General features: G+C 41.4%; 2 protein-coding genes across 2 annotated transcripts in view; one reads left to right on the top strand and one right to left on the bottom strand.

Annotated features, from left to right (window-relative positions):
- Nucleotides 1–434: 434 nt before the first annotated feature.
- Nucleotides 435–1,358, bottom strand: cldn10a (claudin 10a). Its single transcript, XM_061704976.1, has 4 exons — nucleotides 1,139–1,358; nucleotides 799–960; nucleotides 631–712; nucleotides 435–555 (listed from the first exon to the last, which is right to left on the bottom strand). Exons 1-4 carry the CDS (start codon nucleotides 1,356–1,358, stop codon nucleotides 435–437), a joined length of 585 nt encoding a protein of 194 aa, XP_061560960.1.
- Nucleotides 1,359–6,917: 5,559 nt separating this feature from the next.
- The window catches only part of abcc4 (ATP binding cassette subfamily C member 4 (PEL blood group)), a 55,374-nt gene continuing 45,622 nt past the window's right edge, over nucleotides 6,918–16,669 (top strand). Inside the window, exons 1-2 of the mRNA XM_061690493.1 lie at nucleotides 6,918–7,128; nucleotides 7,475–7,585. Coding sequence (XP_061546477.1) covers nucleotides 7,055–7,128; nucleotides 7,475–7,585 — 185 coding nt within the window. The 5' untranslated portion in view covers nucleotides 6,918–7,054. The remainder of the gene's footprint in view (nucleotides 7,129–7,474; nucleotides 7,586–16,669) is intronic.

The following is a 16,669-nucleotide window of genomic DNA, read 5'->3' as shown; positions in this document are numbered from 1 at the left end:
CTACGGGCAATTTAGAGTCTCCAATTAATCCATGTTTTTGGGATGTGGGAGGAAATCGGAGTGCCCGGAGAAAACCCACGCAGACACGGGGAGAACATGCAAACTCCACACAGGCGGGGCCGGGGATTGAACCCTGGTCCTTAGAACTGTGAGGCTTACGCTGTAACCAGTCGACCACCGTGTCGCCTAACTGTAATTCCAATAATATAAAAAAAACATTCATTCATTCATCTTCCGTACCGCTTATCCTCACTAGGGTCAACCTAATATTCTGCTCCACCAACTCGGACCCCAAAAGTACATACGTGTTCATAGGACTTCTCTGGTTAAAAAAACATTGGCCACAATAGCCACTAATCACCATACAAATGGTGTGCAAGCAGTATTTAGAGGCTAAATGGTTCCTGAGAACTGTTCCTGAATGAGGTCCATTGTTACCAGTCAACTTGCCTGATGCTTGAGCCCGTTGACAGGGAGAGACAGAAAACTGAACCTCCCAAGATGCATAGCACAGATCCAGACCAGCCGATGAAGAGAGCTGCTCCCAGTTCAAACCTGCCACACACATCAAACAGCTGAACTTCACAATAGGACTTAATTCAAGTCTCTCTGGTTTTTGGAATTACCTACTTCTGAGCAACAAAAAGGGGGTCGAAGAAGTCTGTAGTGATCCTGTGAGCATATATGGAGCAGGCAGTCATGCAGCACAGGCCTGTGGAGCCAAATTAAGAGGAAATTCCGTGACTTCAAATTTTGACTAAAAGTGTGGCAGTGCTAAATTGAACTCTCATGTTTTACCGCTCAGGATGTACTGAAATCCTGCAAAGACTGCCAGGCGAGCTTTGGTGGTCTTTGAGCCTCCTACTTTTGTGCACTTCATTCCAAGCAGGGCAAGTATGGCACCAAAGAAGCCCAGACACACAGCCGCAATCATCAGGCCCCGACATACTTGGATGTAAGCTTGATAACAAGAACAAAGGAGCAGGAAGATTAATGACTGGTGATGGACGTCCATGGTGTTTTTATTAGGTATGCTTCACTTAATCAACTTGTTTCTCCAACAGTCCAAAGTTGGAGAAATCACTTTCAAACTCTCTTTATTTGAAGCTTCTCTTTAAAGAATATGAACTCAACTCACCATCCAGAGCCAGCATGGAGGGAAAGTCCTTGCAGTTGGACACGCCCGTGGAATCGGTCACACATGTTTTCCACAGGTTTGACCAGAAGGTAGCTGTAGTGATGACCGTCCCGTCCACTGAGGAGACCTTCCAGTAGTCGGTAGGAAGTGTGGATGACACCAGGATCCACCCGGAGACAGTTAGAAAAAAAGCAACAATCTCGGTTGCCATGGTACTCATTGTTCCTCAGGCTTTGGATGCATGGATCAAATCTATCCTGGAACTTTTTTAAGGTGCTTGCTGGTGACACACGCTTGAGTCTTCCTCCAGAAATGACTGAACCGCTCTTGGCAGGTTGGTCCAGCACCTGTGCGTCAGGCTTGGCAGACACTGTGACTTGACACAGAATTACTTGAGGCTCTCTTGAGATTGACTGCCATGCAATAAGTAGTTTTATGTCATTGGACTGGAGGCGTGCACAGCTCATCACTCCTCACAGCGTCGATGGGGTCGACAAGGTAGAAGGAAGTCATTAATTGACAGGATGTGAGGGGTTCCTGACAGTGAAGGAACACACGATGGGGAAGACAGATAGCGCAGATCATGCCGAGTGCCTTGAATAGCTTGCTTTCAGGTCAGTAAGCAATCTGCTGCTTCTGATCTTTTATCACGGTAGTAGTACAGTGATCAGGATGCTCTGCACTCACTTTGCAACACTGTAGCGCCATCAAGTGGTGATCCACAAATATTTGGGAGCGGCTACTGTACTTTGAGTTCACCTTTGATCCAAAAAGCTTCATTTCAGATCTTAATGTATGGTAGCAGTAGTTTTTTCTCTGATAAATTTTAAAATCAATAAAGTCAGGATTCTTGTTATTGTACTTATACTTATACTATGTGTGCCTGTTGTCACATTTATACCAGGGAGTGAAATGCTGAGTAATAGTGCTGCTGGAGGATTATGAAGCTGGTTATTCCTGCAGCAATAACAATCGCCAAGGCTTTTTTTCATCAGCTTTTCTGTTCACGGTCTTGCTTTTCTTAGAGGGAAACGTTAAATATATTTAGTTTGAAAAAAAAAAACAAAGCTTAAAGTTTAACAGTTGTCAAGAGCAGTGATTCTCAACTGGTGGGTCACGGACCCATTTTGGGTTGGTCGTAGACAGCTTGTGAATAAATTACATGTATTACAACACCAATTCCAATGAAGTTGGGACGTTGTGTTAAACATAAATAAAAACAGAATACAATGATTTGCAAATCATGTTCAACCTATATTTAATTGAATACACCACAAAGATATTAATGTTCAAACTGATAAACATTATTGTTTTTAGCAAATAATAATTAACTTGGAATTTTATGACTGCAACACGTTCCAAAAAAAAGCTGGGATAGGTGGCAAAAAAGATTGAGAAAGTTGAGGAATGCTCATCAAACACCTGTTTGGAACATCCCACAGGTGAACCAATAAACAAATTGGGAACAGGTGGGTGCCATGATTGGGTACAAAAGGAGCTTCCCTGAATTGCTCAGTCATTCACAAGTAAAGATGGGGTAAGGTTCACCTCTTTGTGAAAAAGTGCATGAGAAAATAGTCGACCAGTTTAAGGACAATGTTCCTCAATGTACAATTGCAAGGAATTGAGGGGCATCATCATCTACGGTCCATAATATCATCAAAAGGTTCAGAGAATCTGGAGAAATCACTGCATGTAAGCGGCAAGGCCGAAAACCAACATTGGATGCCCGTGACCTTCGATCCCTCAGGCGGTACTGCGTCAAAAACCGACATCAATGTGTAAAGGATATCACCACATGGGCTCAGGAACACTTCAGAAAACCATCCATCCATCCATTTTATGAGACGCTTCTCCTCACTAGGGTCGCGGGCGTGCTGGAGCCTATCCCAGCTGTCATTGGGCAGGAGGCGGGGTACACCCTGAACTGGTTGCCAGTCAATCGCAGGGCACATACAAACAAACAACCATTCGCTTTCACAGTCACACCTTCGGGCAATTTAGAGTCGTCAATTAACCTACCATGCATGTTTTTGGGATGTGGGAGGAAACCGGAGTGCCCGGAGAAAGCCCACGCAGGCACGGGGAGAACATGCAAACTCCACACAGGCGGGCCGGGGATTGAATCCTGGTCCTCAGAACTGTGAGGCAGACGCTCTAACCAGTCGGCCACCGTGCCGCCACTTCAAAAAACCAATGTCAATAAATACAGTTCGGCGCTACATCTGTAAGTGCAACTTGAAACTACAATGCAAAGCAAAAGCCATTTATCAACAACACCCAGAAACCCCGCCGGCTTCTCTGGGCCCGAGCTCATCTAAGATGGACTGATGCAAAGTGGAAAAGTGTTCTGTGGTTCGATGAGTCCACATTACAAATTGTTTTTGGAAATTGTGGACGTTGTGTCCTCCGGGCCAAAGAGAAAAATAACCATCTGGACTGTTATGGACGCAAAGTTCAAAAGCCAGATACACAAAATACAGAAAACACGGAAAGGTTTTAGTTGAGATTTGAACACATAATCCATGTTAGCCACATGCTACATTGGTTTACCAAAGACAACATTTAAAAAAGAAACTATTATGAAGCTCAGATTCTCCAAATTGCGTGTGAATGCATTTTTAACCATCAAAAAGTAGTGAACCAATTAGATGCTAATCTCATAAATAGTTTACCTGAATGAGTCACCCTTGGGATGCATCTCATGGCTGGATATTGTATACTGGGTTTTGTTTCAAACTCTAAACCTGCTGCTCAATCCGTCAGATGTAATTCGCCAAGGCCCAAAAACTTTGTTAATCAGCATTCCAGGAAAATAAATTCCAAGTGGCTTACGCCAGGAATCATCTGCAGAAAGGTGCTGCAGCCAATGTTGCATAAACCTCTCATGAGCTGAAGCCTTGGTGGTGAATAAAACCAAGACAAAATTCCCAGTCCAATAAACTTTCAAATAAAGGGAATCATGCAGCAGGCGCAGTCAATTACATGTACTAACATTTTAATTGAGTCCCATACGAACGGTGACTTTAATTTAACAGGATCAGCGCTACAGAAAGTGGATGGTTGGATTTTTGGCTAACGTTTGGATTGGTGCCTTGTTTTAGTGATTTGGCGGCTTTCTCTCTTGTTAAATTTATGCTTTTAACTGGTTACTGCATTTAAAATGTGTTGAGCCATTTCTGATTGTGATCTATGAATTACGAAACAAACTGAGTAAAAACATCTAAACCACTGCTGGAATATTGCTCAGTTTGGACAGACAGAGAAGCTATATACAATGATTAAAGAAACTGGGGAAAGGAAAAGTTATCGTAACCTGTGTTGTGGATATATCATTGTGCATGAAGTAAATAAAATCTATTTTCTACACATTTATCCTCTTCGAGGTCATTGGGAGCTGGAATCTATCCCAGCTGACTGTGGGTGAAAGGCAGGCAATAATACATCCTCGCCTGATCGCCAGTCAACTGCCGGGCACTTAGTGACAGACAACCATTCACACTCACATTCACACTGTCGCTGAAATGAGCTGAAACTGTACATGAGACAATTATTTATGAGTTAATTTGTTTCTATTGTATAGATTATATTTGCCTTTTATACTGTATTTTATTCTCAAAAAAATATGGTAAATAAATAGGTTTTACTCTGGGCTTGTCAGTTGTAATACTGTATACTATTGCAGCTTGCCAACATGCTACACCACTGCCAAGGTCACTAGTTAATCTGTTTTAGCTACGTTGTTGATAACAAGAAGTCCCAAAAACTAGAAATATAACTCTTCTCTTGTCACAATACAAACACATCTGGTGGATTGACTTTGTTTAGCTGAGGTGTGTTTGGGGTCTGCTCCGCACTCGTTCATGTCGAGAACCGAAATGTGATCCAGCACAACAGTGGTTCCCTAAGAAGTGTGTTACACAGAGCATGTGAGCATTGTTGGCATTGCAATCAAAGATACACCTCCCCTTGAAGTCTATCACATGTTTCTTTTGAGTCACGAGAAATTTTCTTTATGTAATGTTCGAACTTTTTCTTCTTTCTTCTGCATGTCATATCTTATCATGTTTTTGCAACACTGTGTTCAATGTTTGGAAAGAATGAAATGAGCCAGTTAACAGATGAAATTAAATCAGCACTGTGGTTACAAACTAGGGACAAAAAGGAAACTGTTCACAAGGTTGTGTATTGATGATTTTTGACCTATTCATGTTCAACCACTCATGATAATCCCCACCTGACTTTTCTCCTCCACTTCTTTTCCCAGGATGACTTGGCTCAAGGTCAACATTTGAGGCGTAGGGGGCAATTAAGTCTCCTATTATGAAATTCGATGCTGCTAGGATCATAGTTTACCTAAGGTACACGTGACAGGATTTGTCATAAAGTATCTCCTTAAAAAACAACAGAGGGCTGTTAAGGTCAACGGCATAGTGATGACAAAGCTGTTTTATGTTTTACTGGCAGTAAACACGTGCAGTGTATGAGAATGTAGAGACTCAGTTACACACATTGAACTCATTATTTAAAGTTAGTCAACTCACATGTCGGGAAGGAAAATGGGAAAATGCCTTGATTTCTCCTTTTGACTGTGATGTGTTTTTATTTGGTCATACCAGAGAAGGCTTTAGCTGTTTCATGCAGAAGATGACACAAATGAAATAGGGAGAGGAGGCAATTGGGATTATGCTGAGTAATTCTGACATGCATGCGCAAAGGTCAACTGGATTGGATAACTTGGAAAATGCCAGGCCTCATTTTCCCAGTAAATGTATGAAGAATGTCAGACTATTGCTTTTTATTGCTTTTTTATTTTTTAAAATTGATACTCCAACTCAAAAACACAGCGAACACAGCCCTTAAAATCTTACAAAATGTCTTGTCATGTCAGTCCTACGGTGTACCACGGCATTAAGGCATAGTTATTCAATAGTATACAAATTAAAATAAATTACATGAAATAACAGGGATCACATTTGTATTTTTATATGAATTATATTTTCATGTGACTGGTTATTTACAAATGATTTGTAATATCAGTAACTCTGAGCGTGGGCTGTTAAGGGCAGGTCCTGTTGACTTGTTTAGCCATCAATGGTGCAGGCTAGCTGTTAGCTACCTGCCAGCGCGACTGTGGGAATTACAGTGATAGTCGGCAAAGTACAAATATAACAAGGATCACAGGACTAATTTTCGGATGTCTTGTCCTAATGGGAGGAATTGTATTTCTCATAGAGTGAAATGGGGAGCCTCTGTTCTGCTAGATAGTCACATTTGTGTTCTTCAGGCCTAGAGTGTCGTCTCACTTCCTGCTAATATTGACAAGGATGACAGCAAAGTCTGTAAGCACAGGAGCGAACATGTTAAAAGAAACTACAATTTACAGACTTGTGTTGTTCACTCAGTGATGTCAGTGTTTGTCTCTCCCAATTAACATGTGGGATAATAATAATAATCATAATAATAATTATGATTATTATTTTTATTTTGTTATACACTAAACAAATATTATCAAAACATATATATATATATATATATATATATATATATATATATATATATATATATATATATATATATATATGAACTTTTTAAACAATGACTTTATGCTCCCTTTTTTGCCTCGTTGAGAGCTACGCTTTCTGCCAATAGTGTGTAAGCAGAGTGAAAAGGCTAGGCCCATAGGCTGGCTGTCACTTTCCACCAATCAGGTAGTGTGTGGGGGGAGCCAAGGGGAATTTTTTTTTTTTTTTTTTTTTACTGTTATGCTGTGAGAAAGCCTGCCCTGCAGCTGTACTATACGTAACACACGCCTTGCCGTCAGTTACACTCGCGTAACATGCGTCTACGTCTCCTTTAGGTGTATTTTTAGGGCGAGGAAGTAGTCGTAATCGCTTTTTTTTTGGGTCGAATACGATGGAAAAAGTCAGTAAAGATGTTAAGACGAACCCGGCAGGGTCGGCGAATCTCCTGTCCAAGATCATTTTCTGGTGAGACACCCCGGAAGATAAACCGCAGCTGTCAGAATAACATTACACGTGTACTCTGTTCATGTTCAGTGTTGACTTTATAAGCCTTTCGTGTAATCGATACTGCACAGGTTGGTACCCGAACGTGACGTCACCTAAGTTTGGTGACGACTTTGTGCCCTAACAAACGTGAAGTACTGTACTGATTTGAAATTAGTTCCGATCTATGGTTAGATCTGTGTTGTGTCTTCGAACCAGTTTTTCAAATGTTGTCAACGTCCTTGGCACCTCAAACTTCCATGAAATTGGAGTTTCATGCTGTTGTCCTGTTATAGTGCTATGACCATGTTTTCCAATGTCTTGCTAGGTGGCTCAATCCTCTCTTCCGCGCTGGGTACAAGCGCACGCTTGAGGAGGATGACATATACCCGGTCCTGGAGGAGGACAGCTCAGAGATACTGGGTCAGCAGCTGCAGAGGTACAATCACAACCGCTTCTTGCTTCACAGAACACTAAAGGACATGATTTCAGAGAAATTGCTTCAGACTCAATAAAGCAACTTGTTCAAAACCTTGATTTAATTTTCACATCACATGGTCGGCCAGTTCCCTGTTCAAACGTTTTATATTTGAATGATTGCAGTCTTAGGATCTTGAGCTCACTAGACCCCATGTTATGTTTCTGGTCAAAACTTTATATCATGATTGTGCAAGTTCAAAGTGAAAAATGTGATGTTTAACTACAAGAGTATTTCACAACTTTAGAACAATGTCTGGTTAATGACTGACTAGTCACTCCTTTTTACACATTCATTGTAATTGCTGGTAGACCTTGCTTATTGTTTTTTGTTGTTGTTTTAATCACGGAGGTTGTTCGGTTATGACTGTGTAACCATGGAATGCAGTTTGATCTGGAACTGTAAACCATGAAATCTGTCTATCTATCTGATTGCATCGCAGTACAGGCCAGAGCCATAATGTTTTTAATTGCAATTTCCCACCATGTTAGTAAAGACTGGGAGCTGCTCGTGTTTTGAAGGCTGTGCAAATGGAGATTTCTCAGCCATTTCATGGCATGCAGCTGCATTTTAAATGTGTAAGGAGTGTTGTCGTTGTAGCAGCTGATAATGTAAATGACATACAGGTAAACTCATCATTCTAAATTCACTGTCGACAACTTGAGCAATACCGGTACTTGTACAGTCTAATGAGGTCCAATTATAGAAGCTGCATAAAACATCTGCATTTACAGGTAGTCATTTGACTATAAATATTGTGTTAGTGTAGTGGTAAAGTCGAAAGTCACTTATTCATTTCTTCTTCATTGAAGTAATTGTAATTGTAATCCTCAATGGCAAGTAACAGAATGTGTGTCGTATAAACGTCACATAACACAGATAGCTAGATAGTAGAGTTTACACGATCAGAATTTTTGGGGCCGATCACAGATCAGCGAGTTTAAAAAAACGATAACCGATCACCGATCCAATCACAAGATGGAGCAATGTGTCTATTTAAATGGCCTGTTCATTTACTGTATATACTTATGTATTTAATTGCTCAAAAAATTATATTTACAATAAATAATGTATCTTTGTTTGGAAAGAATGAGTCTCACAGTCTGCTATTTATGCCAGTGAGGCATAGTGACAGACAGACAACAAATGAATGGTCTTCTATTAATGGCAGGAAGTACATACAGTGATTAATGTATCCACTTTTTGTGAAATTTTTGTTTGTTGGTGTGCCGTGAGATTTTTGAATTGTAAAATATGTTCCTTGGCTCCATAAATGTTAGAAATCACTGCTCTTGTCAAATTGTGTATTCTAATCAGTCAGGTCAAACCAACATTACAACATGACAGAGATAATGGGTGCTAACTTACTGTAATTCAATTACAGTACTAAGCTACATAACGTTTTTGTTGCCTGCTTGCGAACCGTATCGTATTAAAAGTATGGGAACATACCTCAAGGAAGCCTTAAACAAACCTCCTCTCCTGTAATGAGCACCGGTGACCACAAACACACGTTTTCCCCCATTTTGTCCTCATAATACAGTGGGCGCGATCCACTCTTGTTGTCGTCGCCACGGTAACGTGTGTATCCGGTCGCATTTGAGTTGACAAGATAAAGCCCAATGATCGTAAAAAACAGGATGCGGTGATATCGGAATACATGATTTTATTGCAGTAGTCTGACATAGTGCAATCGTGAAAGAGCAAATTTGTCTTGCTAGTCTCATCCGGGCATTGCGTGTTGTATGTCCCACACCACCGACATGTTTATTTATTTTTTTAATAACTTTATTGGCCGTCAGATATTTACATTACTACGTCAAAAGACACGCAACAAGGCTAAAAATAAACTTAGCTTTTGGATTCAAATATCCTCTGCACGATGGCGACGCGGAGTAAATGTCTTTTGCTGAGCCGATCAATGACATCATTGATTGGATCAGCGAATTATGACATTAAAGCCGATCAGCATGAAATGCTAATTATCGGCCGATACCGATCAGGCCGATAAAATTGGTGAAACGTCTAATGGATAGATTGATAGATAGATATACCCGTGACCCTAGTGAGGAGAAGCGGCTCAGAAAATGGATGGATGGATGGATGGATAGATACACACACACACACACAGAGAGACAACATTTTTGGTAGCTCTCTGTTAATGAAAGAAAAACCCACAGGTGTCACAGAAATAACTTGAATCTATGGAAACCCATTCCTGTGAGTTTTCTATTTATTTTTACAAAAAAAAAAAAAAAAAAAACAACAACAAGAAAACTATTGGCACAGTCTGCAAGTGATTTTCTTTGAGTGAGATTGTATTTTTTCTTCTTTTTTTTTTTTTTTTTGCTGCTGTCAGAACAGTTTGACATTCATGTGCACAATCGCATCCATAGGCAAGCAAAGTTTGAAACAATTGTTGCACTCACCGGGAATCCCAAATGGCACTTTATGAGGTATAGTGTACTTGTACTTCACAAAATGTAGGAAAATGATGTGAATTGTGGTTATAGATCTACATGCGATAATATCCTATCCACAATCCAACATTTTTGGTGCATCCATCTGTAGCCACGTTGCTTGCCATACTTTTGCAACTAATGGTCTTTGAGGTATGCCACTTGAACTTCATCCGTCTTGTTTTGTCTCTTCCACAATTGGTTCTTCTGTAGGTTTCTTCCAGGGTCCGGAGGCTGACTTAAATATTATGAGATTCCTCCATAACAACTAATATGTCACGGTTTGTGAATCCACGCTCTTCATAGGAATGCTGTCTCGCCTCCTTCCAACTTGTGGCTTTCGCACGACACATGGAAGAGCTATGCCAGGGCTTTTTTTTTTTTTTTTTTTTTTTTTCAAACTTACTATTTATCTATCCATCCATTTTCTGAGCCGCTTCTCCTCACTAGGGTCGCGGGCGTGCTGGAGCCTAGCCCAGCTGTCATCGGGCAGGAGGCGGGGTACACCCTGAACTGGTTGCCAGCCAATCGCAGGGCACATACAAACAAACAACCATTCGCACTCACATTCACACCTACGGGCAATTTAGAGTCTCCAATTAATGCATGTTTTTGGGATGTGGGAGGAAACCGGAGAGCCCGGAGAAAACCCACGCAGGCACGGGGAGAACATGCAAACTCCACACAGGCGGGACCGGGGATTGAACCCGGGTCCTCAGAACTGTGAGGCTGACGCTCTAACCAGCCGGCCACCGTGCCGCCACTTACTATTTAGAGGGGGGGGGGGGGAAAAAAAAAATCAGTGGTGATTTCAAATAGCAGTATAGATTGCTGTTGCACTTAACTAATAAAATGTAATTCATTCAAGTTAATATATTTAAAAATCAATCCATCAAACCATCAATGCTAATATTCTTTGGGGTTGTTTCCTGTAATTTTGTATTTGCAGTGTGTAGGTTTTTCATTGTAGTAAATACATTAGAAATGGTAAGCATAATAAAATTAAAAAATACTAGTAGCCAGAGAAAATAAACTCATTTTTATTGACATGATCAGCAAACATTAGATTAGTTGATTTATCTAATTTATATGCATCTGTATACAGTATAAATTTAGGGTAGAAAAGCATACAACTAGACAGTGAGTGATTTATGTGTATGTGTATGTGTGTGTGTGTGTGTGTGTGTATATATCTTAATTTTAGTTTGAACACTTCCAAAACCTCTAGGAGTATTAAGAATATTTGTCTTATAACTCGTCAGCTGGACTAAGTTCATAAATGCACAGCCATGAGAACCTACCTGTACTGTATTTTATGTCGCATGCTATAATGCTAGTTGCTGCAGTGAAGTTGCACAACATAAAGGCTGTTTGTGCCTTTTTTTAAATAAATGCCTAATGTTTTTGATACTCAACAAGAAATGCCAAGTTTAAATGGAAATCTCTTTACATTTGTTTGTTTTGTGTTTGAAATTGCCTTATTGGAAATGTAGACAAGAAAATACAGTTTGCTACATACGCACAATGTGAATCTAAGAAAATAAGAGTTAATTAGCTAAAAAAGAAAACCAATTGGCTGTTCATTATTAAGGAAAATATATATTTTTTTCTTGTGTATTCATAATTGCTCTTTAAACAAGCAAAAATACAGTATATTTTATCCGAATACTTGATTATTCGATAGGAATCTTAGTAGGATACTCAATTACTAAAATATTTGATAGCTGCAGCCCTAATGCAGCACTACTGGATACATTTCCCATTTGTGACAGGTCTGTTAAATGTCACTTCGAAATAAAGTGAGAAAAAGTAAGCAATCATGCTATGTTGTATAATTTTTCATAGAAGAGCTAAAAACGTATTTTATCGTGGTATATTGTTATTCTGATATAAAATGGCCCATATTGTGATATTTTTTTCCATATTGCCCAACTCTACTACTTTTATACCTCTAAAGCAGAATTTATTTTTAGAAACTGTAGGCTGATTGAGGACTCTAAATTGCCCTTAGGTGTGAATGTGTGCGCGAATGGTTGTTTGCTTATATGTGCCCTGCGATTGGCTGGCGACCAGTTCAGGGTGTACCCCGCTTCTCGCCTGACGTTTGCTGGGATAAGGCTCCAGCACATCCGCCACCCTAGTGAGGGATAAGCGGAATGGAAGATGATGAATGAATGTATGTATAACCCATTTTATGCAGCCTGGTTAATCAGACTTTAAATGTGCCTTCATTCCACCTCACTGTATAAACAACACAAACAAGGAATATTCATTATATGAATACGCAGCCTTCTCTGGGCTCTGTGTAAAAGGCAAAGGTGGTGTATTGAGGGACCTTCTGATGCAGGTTCTCTGTATAAAGGAGGCTTATAGTGTGGGAAATTTAATCCTTCACTGATTTTGTAAGTTTACCCACTGACAAAGACATGAACTGTCTATAGTTTTAATGATAGGTATATTTTAACAGGGAGAGACACAATATATAAAGTAAAATCTAAAAAATCACATAAAACAAAAGATTCAAATTATTTTGCAATTCATTGAGTGAAATAAAGTATTTGACCCCCTATCAAAACATGACCTCTTGTTGGCCAGTACAGAGGTCAAACGTTTCTTGTAGCTGATCACCAGGTTTGCACACATCTCGGGAGGGATTTTTGACCTCTCCGCTTTGCAGGTCCTCTCCAAATCCTTAAGGTTTCGAGGCTGTGCCTTGGCAACTTGAAGCTTCAGCTCCCTCCACATATTTTCTATAGGCTTTAGGTCTGGAGACTGGCTAGGCCACTCCATGACCTTAATGTGCGTCTTCTTTAGCCACTCCTTAATTTCCTTGGCTGTGTGCTTTGGGTCATCATCATGCTGGAAGTCTCATCCACAACCCATTTTAAGTTTTCTGGCTGAGAGAAGGAGGTTGTCACCCTAAGATTCCACGGTACAAGGCCCCATCCATCTTTCCCTCGATGCGGTGAAGTTGACCTGCCCCCTTTGCAGTGAAACACCCCCAAAGCGTAATGCTTCCACCTCCATGCTTGAGAGTGCAGATGCTGTACTTGGGGTCATAGTCTGAATTCCGCTTCCTCCAAACACGGTGAGTCTAATTGATTCCAAACAGCTTGATTTTTGCCTCATCTGACCACATCTCCTTCCTTCAATCATTCCCTGAATCATTCAGGTGTTCATTGGCAAACTTCAGACGGGCATATACATGTTCTGTACCTTCTTGCGCAGGGGGACCTTTCTGGCGCTGCAGGATTTGAATTCATTACGGCGTAGTGCAGGGCTGGGCAAACCTTTTGCCTCAGGGGCCACATTGACTTTTAAAATTTGACAGGTGGACCAAGCCAAGACCAGATCCTTGCAAATCAAAAATAAAAAAACAAAACAAAAAAGGCATTGTAGTGTTAATACTTACTTTTTACTTTACTTTTTTACTTTTAATGGGAACAGTGTTGTTTTGTTGATCACCATTTTTTTTGCCAGTGCATTAAAGTCTGGTGTTAGTTTTATTGTGGCAATTCTCAGAACACATCTGAGGTGTTTATCGCTCAGCTGGGATCTGTAGGATGTTTTGTTGGTGTTCATCACACTAAAGGTCTTTTCACAAACATATGTAGAGCCAAACACCACCAGCACCCTCTGTGCCATCTTCTGGATCTTTGGAAATTTGTCTGCGCTTAATGAACCATAAAACTCATCCAGTTTGAGAGTTGAACTTCTCTTTTAAGAGCGTATCACAATGGAGAGCAATTAGTGCCATCTTCAGCTCCCGTGGCGCTGTTTCAGGGTCTTGTGTGACTGAATCTTGGATGGCAGTTTGTCAGATAAAGGTGTTTTGCTGAGCCTGCAAGCTTGATGTTTACCGGTGAGGCATAGCCATCAGTTCCAGCACTGATTGGCTGTTAGCATAATCAGCATTCTTGGTAGAAAAGTGACAGCTGATGTTATATTCCTCTAAAACCGCAATGGTTTCGTAACAAATTAGACATACAGCCTTTGAACGGACTTCAGTGAAAAAGTATTTAGTAGTCCATTCTGTATTAAACACTCGGCACTCACTGTCGACTTTTCTTTTCTTTGGCCCACTCATGGTTGAATAAGGGTTCAAAGCAGGAGCAGAGTAAAAACAGAACAGCCAAAGTCAAGTCAATGTATCACTGTACCTACTGCACTACCTGGTGGATCCATTAGTCATTACAGCACTACCTGGTGGAACCACTGGGCATTACAGGACAACCTGGTGGAACCACTGGGCATTACAGCACAACCTGGTGGAACCACTGGGCATTACAGCACAACCTGGTGGAACCACTGGGCATTACAGGACAACCTGGTGGAACCACTGGGCATTACAGCACAACCTGGTGGAACCACTGGGCATTACAGCACAACCTGGTGGAACCACTGGGCATTACAGCACAACCTGGTGGAACCACTGGGCATTACAGGACAACCTGGTGGAACCACTGGGCATTACAGCACAACCTAGTGAAACCACTCGGCATTACAAGACAAGGGCAAATGAATGCAGTCATAATTTTGATATGATTTGGGCGATTCTGTACCAATCTTTGGCAGGCCGGATTGAAATGATCAACGGGCCGGATGTGGCCCACGGGCCGTGGTTTGCCCACTCCTGGCGTAGTGTGTTACCAATATTTTTCTTGGTGACTGTGGTCCCAGCAGCCTTGAGATCATTAACAAGCTCCTCCTGTGTAGTTCTGGGCGGATGCCTAACCTTTCTCATGATCATTGACGTGAAATCTTGCGAAGGAGCCCCAGACCGAGGGTGATCGACAGTCATTGTATGTTTATTCCATTTTCTAATTATTACACCAACAGTTGTCTCCTTCTCACCCAGCCTCATGCCAATTGTGATGTAGCTCATTCTAGGCTTGTGCAGGTCGATAATCTTGTCCCTGATGTCCTTAGAACGTTCTTTGTTATTGCCCATGACGGATTGGTTGGTATCTGATTAATTGATTCTGTGGACAGGTGTCTTTATACAGGTAACAAGATGAAATAGATGTCTTTCATACAGCAATTTTTTTTTGATTATGAATACTTTCTTAAAGTTAGAGGACTAGTCTGTGGGAGACATATTTTAATGCACCACACAACTCTGGGTGGGGGGAGGGGGGGGGGGGGGGGGTTGTCACTGATACATGGAGGTAGGGCCAAGACTGCCAGTCGGGACCTGGCAGTCATAGTAACAGGGGGTGAGGTGGGTTCTCACTAGCTTCATGGCGCTGCTCCTGAAGGCCGGGGCCCCCGGGCTGGATGACTGCTTGGCATTGGGGCGCCCCTCTCCCACCACACTTCAGTTGTACAGCTGGGTTCATGACCCTTGTCCTGCATGCTTCTTCTCCTGTCCTTGTCCTGTCCTTCCCTCACAGGGTGGAGCACCACTGCCCCATACAACACTCATATCTAATGTGTCATTGTTTTAGATATATAAGGATTTACTTTTCTCATATTGTTTACAGTTAGTGCATTGTCTTTTGTCTTCTTTTCTCACTCCCTCTCGAAACTTTGTTCTGTTCAACTGATCGACTCTGATTCTCAATAAATAGCCATTATAATACTAAGAAACCATAGTGGCAGCTTGAAAACTCCACTGTGACATACTAAAACTGTTCCTGCATAAAAGGGATACAGATCCTCAATTCTGCTTGACCTAACATTTGAACAGGACAAAAAAAAAAGGAATACTTTCTTCAAGTGAGAGGATGAGTCTGTGGGAGCCAGAATTCTTTATTGTTGGTAGGGGATCAAATACGTATTTCACTCAATGAAATGCAGATACATTTCTATCTTTTTTAAAACATGATTTTCTGGATTTACTTTTTGATATTCTGTCTCTCACCTATGGTCACGAGCTGTGGGTTGTGACCGAAAGAACAAGATCCCGGATACAAGCGGCCGAAATGAGTTTCCTCCGCAGGGTGTCCGGGCTCTCCCTTAGAGATAGGTTGAGAAGCTCTGTCATCCGGGAGGATCTCAGAGTATAGCCGCTGCTCCTCCACATCGAGAGGAGCCAGATGAGGTGGCTGGGCCATCTGATTCGGATGCCTCCCGGACGCTTCCCTGGTGAAGTGTTCCGGGCACGTCCCACCAGGAGGAGACCCCAGGGACGACCCAGGACACGCTGGAGAGACTATGCCTCTCGGCTGGTCTGGGAACCCCTTGGGGTCCCCCCGGGAGAGCTGGAGGAAAAGCGCAGTGTGGGTGGCAGAAAGGATCATGTGCTTTAGTAATCAATAGTTTTTTTTGTGAATGTATTTGTTATGGAGGACTTTAGAGGCATTTGAAGTGCTCATTCCATGTTTTTTAGGAAATTCCCCAAAGATGGCGACCACTTGTCACATTCCTACTTCAAAAGTGCAAGTCTGAAAGTGCAGTCTTTGAGACAGTTTTGCACATAATAAAACCCCAATTCCAATGAAGTTTTTCTCCGGGCACTCCGGTTTCCTCCGAGATCTCAAAAACATGCATGGTAGGTTAATTGACAACTCTAAATTACCCATAGGTGTGAATGTGAATGCGAATGGTTGTTTGTTTGTATGTGCCCTGTGATTGGCTGGCAACC

This window comes from Phycodurus eques, chromosome 1 (genome assembly GCF_024500275.1).
Source record: "Phycodurus eques isolate BA_2022a chromosome 1, UOR_Pequ_1.1, whole genome shotgun sequence".
Taxonomy (NCBI): Eukaryota; Metazoa; Chordata; class Actinopteri; order Syngnathiformes; family Syngnathidae; genus Phycodurus; species Phycodurus eques.
The sequence above is the reverse complement of the archived record's forward strand: the minus strand, read 5'-3'. Positions and strand labels throughout refer to the sequence as shown.